The 6,012-nt window shown below is 57.4% G+C and overlaps 1 protein-coding gene across 1 annotated transcript in view; it reads right to left on the reverse strand.

The window, feature by feature from the left end:
- Positions 1-2,790, reverse strand: part of LOC140134312 (cathelicidin-1-like) — a 35,746-nt gene extending 32,956 nt beyond the window's left edge. Inside the window, exon 1 of the mRNA XM_072154909.1 lies at positions 2,521-2,790. Within this exon, the coding sequence (XP_072011010.1) occupies positions 2,521-2,679 (159 nt within the window). The 5' untranslated portion in view covers positions 2,680-2,790. The remainder of the gene's footprint in view (positions 1-2,520) is intronic.
- Between the last annotated feature and the right edge of the window lie 3,222 nt (positions 2,791-6,012).

Raw genomic sequence — 6,012 nt, forward strand, 5'->3', positions numbered from 1 at the left:
CCCAGTACAGCGCCCCCTGATGCTGATCCCCAGTACAGCGCCCCCTGATGCCGATCCCCAGTACAGCGCCCCCTGATGCTGATCCCCAGTACAACGCCCCCTGATGCTGATCCCCAGTACAGCGCCCCCTGATGCTGATCCCCAGTACAGCGCCCCCTGATGCCGATCCCCAGTACAGCGCCCCCTGATGCCGATCCCCAGTACAGCGCCCCCTGATGCTGATCCCCAGTACAGCGCCCCCTGATACCGATCCCCAGTACAGCGCCCCCTGATGCTGATCCCCAGTACAGCGCCCCCTGATGCTGATCCCCAGTACAGCGCCCCCTGTTGCTGATCCCCAGTACAGCGCCCCCTGATGCTGATCCCCAGTACAGCGCCCCCTGATGCCGATCCCCAGTACAGCGCCCCCTGATGCCGATCCCCAGTACAGCGCCCCCTGATGCCGATCCCCAGTACAGCGCCCCCTGATGCTGATCCCCAGTACAGCGCCCCCTGATGCCGATCCCCAGTACAGCGCCCCCTGATGCTGATCCCCAGTACAGCGCCCCCTGATGCTGATCCCCAGTACAGTGTCCCCTGATGCCGATCCCCAGTACAGCGCCCCCTGATGCTGATCCCCAGTACAGTGTCCCCTGATGCTGATCCCCAGTACAGCGCCCCCTGATGCTGATCCCCAGTACAGCGCCCCCTGATGCTGATCCCCAGTACAGCGCCCCCTGATACCGATCCCCAGTACAGCGCCCCCTGATACCAATCCCCAGTACAGCGCCCCCTGAGGCTGATCCCCATACAGCGCCCCCTGATGCTGATCCCCAGTACAGCGCCCCCTGATACCAATCCCCAGTACAGCGCCCCCTGAGGCTGATCCCCATACAGCGCCCCCTGATGCTGATCCCCAGTACAGCACCCCCTGATGCCGATCCCCAGTACAGCGCCCCCTGATGCTGATCCCTATACAGCGCCCCCTGATGCTGATCCCCAGTACAGCGCCCCCTGATGCTGATCCCCAGTACAGCGCCCCCTGATGCTGATCCCCAGTACAGCGCCCCCTGATGCTGATCCCCAGTACAGAGCCCCCTGATGCTGATCCCCAGTACAGCGCCCCCTGATGCCGATCCCCAGTACAGCGCCCCCTGATGCTGATCCCCAGTACAGCGCCCCCTGATGCTGATCCCCAGTACAGCGCCCCCTGATGCCGATCCCCAGTACAGCGCCCCCTGATGCCGATCCCCAGTACAGCGCCCCCTGATGCCGATCCCCAGTACAGCGCCCCCTGATGCCGATCCCCAGTACAGCGCCCCCTGATGCCGATCCCCAGTACAGCGCCCCCTGATGCCGATACCCAGTACAGCGCCCCCTGATGCCGATACCCAGTACAGCGCCCCCTGATGCCGATACCCAGTACAGCGCCCCCTGATGCTGATCCCCAGTACAGCGCCCCCTGATGCCGATCCCCAGTATAGCGCCCCTGATGCCGATCACCAGTACAGCCCGGCCTGATGCCAATCCCCAGTACAGCGCCCCCTGATGCCGATCCCCAGTATAGCGCCCCTGATGCCGATCACCAGTACAGTGCCCCCTGATGCCGATCCCCAGTACAGCGCCCCCTGATGCCGATACCCAGTACAGCGCCCCCTGATGCTGATCCCCAGTACAGCGCCCCCTGATGCCGATCCCCAGTACAGCGCCCCCTGATGCCGATACCCAGTACAGCGCCCCCTGATGCTGATCCCCAGTACAGCGCCCCCTGATGCCGATCCCCAGTATAGCGCCCCTGATGCCGATCACCAGTACAGTGCCCCCTGATGCCGATCCCCAGTACAGCGCCCCCTGATGCCGATACCCAGTACAGCGCCCCCTGATGCTGATCCCCAGTACAGCGCCCCCTGATGCCGATCCCCAGTATAGCGCCCCTGATGCCGATCACCAGTACAGTGCCCCCTGATGCCGATCCCCAGTACAGCGCCCCCTGATGCCGATACCCAGTACAGCGCCCCCTGATGCTGATCCCCAGTACAGCGCCCCCTGATGCTGATCCCCAGTACAGCGCCCCCTGATGCTGATCCCCAGTACAGCGCCCCCTGATGCCGATCACCAGTACAGCCCGGCCTGATGCCGATCCCCAGTACAGCGCCCCCTGATGCCGATCCCCAGTATAGCGCCCCTGATGCCGATCACCAGTACAGCCCCCCCTGATGCCGATCCCCAGTACAGCGCCCCCTAATGCCGATAACCAGTACAGCGCCCCCTGATACCAATCCCCAGTACAGCGCCCCCTGATACCGATCACCAGTACAGCGCCCCCTGATGCCGATCCCCAGTACAGCGCCCCCTGATGCCGATCACCAGTACAGCGCCCCCCTGATACCGATCACCAGTACAGCGCCCCCTGATACCGATCACCAGTACAGCGCCCCCTGATGCTGATGCTGCTCTACCTACAAGCTTGTCACCCAGATTTACTGAGATACAGTGACAGAGACCATAATCTTATAGTAATTACTGTCCCCTGACACTCACCTGAGGGGGGACTCCCAGCAGATTGTAGATGACTTCAGACTGGTGGTTGTAGAGGGTGACAGCCTGGGAGATGTAGTCCGACAGCTCTGGGGGGCTCCTGCTGTTGGGCAGTCCTGCGGCTGTGGCTAATAGCAAAGTGCAGAGGATCCAGGAGGCCATGATACCAGCAGTGACAGCCCGGGATGTGTGTGACTCTAATACCTGGCGCCAGGTGTGTGCCCTGCCACAAGACTCTGCCCTGCTGATGCTGAGGGCAGATATGAGCTTCCTCATGGCGCGCGCAGCAGGAACATCATTAATATTCTGCAGATTATCTGACGCTTCCTGCTGCGCATCTGAGGAAGGATCTGCAGGAGGCACATAACATAGCCTACAGGACCTGCAGAGGGGGCACATAACCCCCAGGACCTGCAGAGGGGCACATAACATAACCCCCAGGACCTGCAGAGGGGGCACATAACCCCCAGGACCTGCAGAGGGGCACATAACATAACCCCCAGGACCTGCAGAGGGGGCACATAACCCCCAGGACCTGCAGAGGGGCACATTACATAACCCACAGGACCTGGAGGAGGGCACATAACATAGCCTACAGGACCTGCAGAGGGGCACATAACCCCCAGGACCTGCAGAGGGGCACATAACCCCCAGGACCTGCAGGAGGCACATAACAAAACCCACAGGACCTGCAGAGGGGCACATAACATAACCCACAGGACCTGGAGGAGGGCACATAACATAGCCTACAGGACCTGCAGAGGGGCACATAACCCCCAGGACCTGCAGGAGGCACATAACAAAACCCACAGGACCTGCAGAGGGGCACATAACCCCCAGGACCTGCAGAGGGGCACATAACATAACCCACAGGACCTGGAGGAGGGCACATAACACATAGCTCCCAACCGTTCCGATTTTGACGGGACTTTCCCGTTTTTCTTACCTCCGCCCCGCGTCACGGGCAGTTATGAGATTGTCACGGATTTTCCCCCAGGTCCCGCTGTGTCCCGGCGCTGTGTCCGCATAGTAAATACTTTGAAAGCCAGAACTCACAGTACAGAATGGCTTCTACAGACATCGGGAGGGAATCCTTTTCAGAGAAGTGTCGGGTTAGCGCAGAGCAGGGACCACGTCATCAGGTCAGATCAGCATCTGTCCATATATGGTCACTGCATCTCCTAGGGTTCCCCAGAGCAGACATCGGGCAGGGAATCCTTTTCAGAGAAGTGTCGGCTTAGCGGAGAGAGCAGGGACCACGTCATCAGCTTCAGATCAGCATCTGTCCATATATGGTCCCTGCATCTCCTAGGGTTCCCCAGAGCAGACATCGGGCAGGGAATCCTTTTCAGAGAAGTGTCGGCTTAGCGGAGAGCAGGGACCACGTCATCAGGTCAGATCAGCATCTGTCCATATATGGTCACTGCATCTCCTAGGGTTCCCCAGAGCAGACATCGGGCAGGGAATCCTTTTCAGAGAAGTGTCGGCTTAGCGGAGAGAGCAGGGACCACGTCATCAGGCTCAGATCTCTATCCATATATGGTCACTGCATCTCCTAGGGTTCCCCAGAGCAGACATCGGGCAGGGACAACCTCCTCCGCTCATTGGTTGTATGCTGCAGCTCTGCTCCTCCTCTGCTCATTGGTTGTATGCTGCAGCTCTGCTCCTCTGCTCATTGGTTGTATGCTGCAGCTCTGCTCCTCTGCTCATTGGTTGTATGCTGCAGCTCTGCTCCTCTGCTCATTGGTTGTATGCTACAGCTCTGTTTATTGGTTGTATGCTGCAGCTCTGTTCTTCCGCTCATTGGTTGTATGCTGCAGCTCTGCTCCTCTGCTCATTGGTTGTATGCTGCAGCTCTGCTCCTCCGTTTATTGGGTGTATGCTGCAGTTATGCTCCTCCGCTCATTGGTTGTATGCTGCAGCTCTGCTCCTCCGTTTATTGGGTGTATGCTGCAGCTCTGCTCCTCCGCTCATTGGTTGTATGCTGCAGCTCTGCTCCTCCTCTGCTCATTGGTTGTATGCTGCAGCTCTGCTCCTCTGCTCATTGGTTGTATGCTGCAACTCTGCTCCTCTGCTCATTGGTTGTATGCTGCAGCTCTGCTCCTCCTCCGTTCATTGGTTGTATGCTGCAGCTCTGCTCCTCCTCTGCTCATTGGTTGTATGCTGCAGCTCTGCTCCTCCACTCATTGGTTGTATGCTGCAGCTCTTCTCCACCTCTGCTCATTGGTTATATGCTGCAGCTCTGCTCCTCCGCTCATTGGTTGTATGCTGCAGCTCTGCTCCTCTGCTCATTGGTTGTATGCTGCAGCTCTGCTCCTCCGCTCATTGGTTGTATGCTGCAGCTCTGCTCCTCTGCTCATTGGTTGTATGCTGCAGCTCTGTTCCTCCGCTCATTGGTTGTATGCTGCAGCTCTGCTCCTCTGCTCATTGGTTGTATTCTGCAGCTCTGCTCCTCTGCTCATTAGTTGTATGCTGCTGCTCTGCTCCTCCTCCGCTCATTGGTTATTTGCTGCAGCTCTGCTCCTCCGCTCATTGGTTGTATGCTGCAGCTCTGCTCCTCCTCTCAATGGTTGTATGCTGCAGCTCTGCTCCTCCGCTCATTGGTTGTATGCTGCAGCTCTGCTCCTCTGCTCATTGGTTGTATGCTGCAGCTCTGCTCCTCCGCTCATTGGTTGTATTCTGCAGCTCTGCTCCTCCGCTCATTGGTTGTATGCTGCAGCTCTGCTCCTTCTCTGCTCATTGGTTGTATGCTGCAGCTCTGCTCCTCCGCTCATTGGTTGTATTCTGCAGCTCTGCTCCTCCGCTCATTGGTTGTATGCTGCAGCTCTGCTCCTTCTCTGCTCATTGGTTGTATGCTGCAGCTCTGCCCCTCCGCTCATTGGTTGTATGCTGCAGCTCTGCTCCTCTGCTCATTGGTTGTATGCTGCAGCTCTGCTCCTCTGCTCATTGGTTGTATGCTGCAGCTCTGCTCCTCCCTTCACATATTGCACTCTATTCTCTGCTCAATAAGTGAGCTGCAGTTCTGATCAGAACCTTTGGCCAGGTGTGGCGCTGTTTCTAAAACAATGTATCTGTAATTTGACAATCTTGTATCCTTATAGATGGACCAGGTGGGGAGAACCATTGACCCCGTATTCCCAGCACAACCCTCATCATCTCCTGCAGTAGTGACTCAATAATCAGAGGATCTGCTGGTATCATTTCTAGGTGTTGGACTCGTGATGTGTAGAAAGTTTACAGCTTGTTCAGCGTAGGAGACATCGCTGTCCATCCCATGATGCTCCATGATGAGTCTGTCCCATGTGTGAGGGGGAGAAGATTGTTATATAATATTTATATTACAGTAGAACAAAATATCATTAGAATCCACATACAAGATCCTTGGAGACTCTGAAGGACCTATCACCTTCAGTGAAGGTCCTGCAAGCTGCCCCCATGCTACATACCTGCTGTAATATCTGATATCTACATACATCATTCATATCTATTCTCCTG

Source organism: Engystomops pustulosus, chromosome 5 (assembly GCF_040894005.1).
Source record: "Engystomops pustulosus chromosome 5, aEngPut4.maternal, whole genome shotgun sequence".
Lineage (NCBI taxonomy): Eukaryota > Metazoa > Chordata > Amphibia > Anura > Leptodactylidae > Engystomops > Engystomops pustulosus.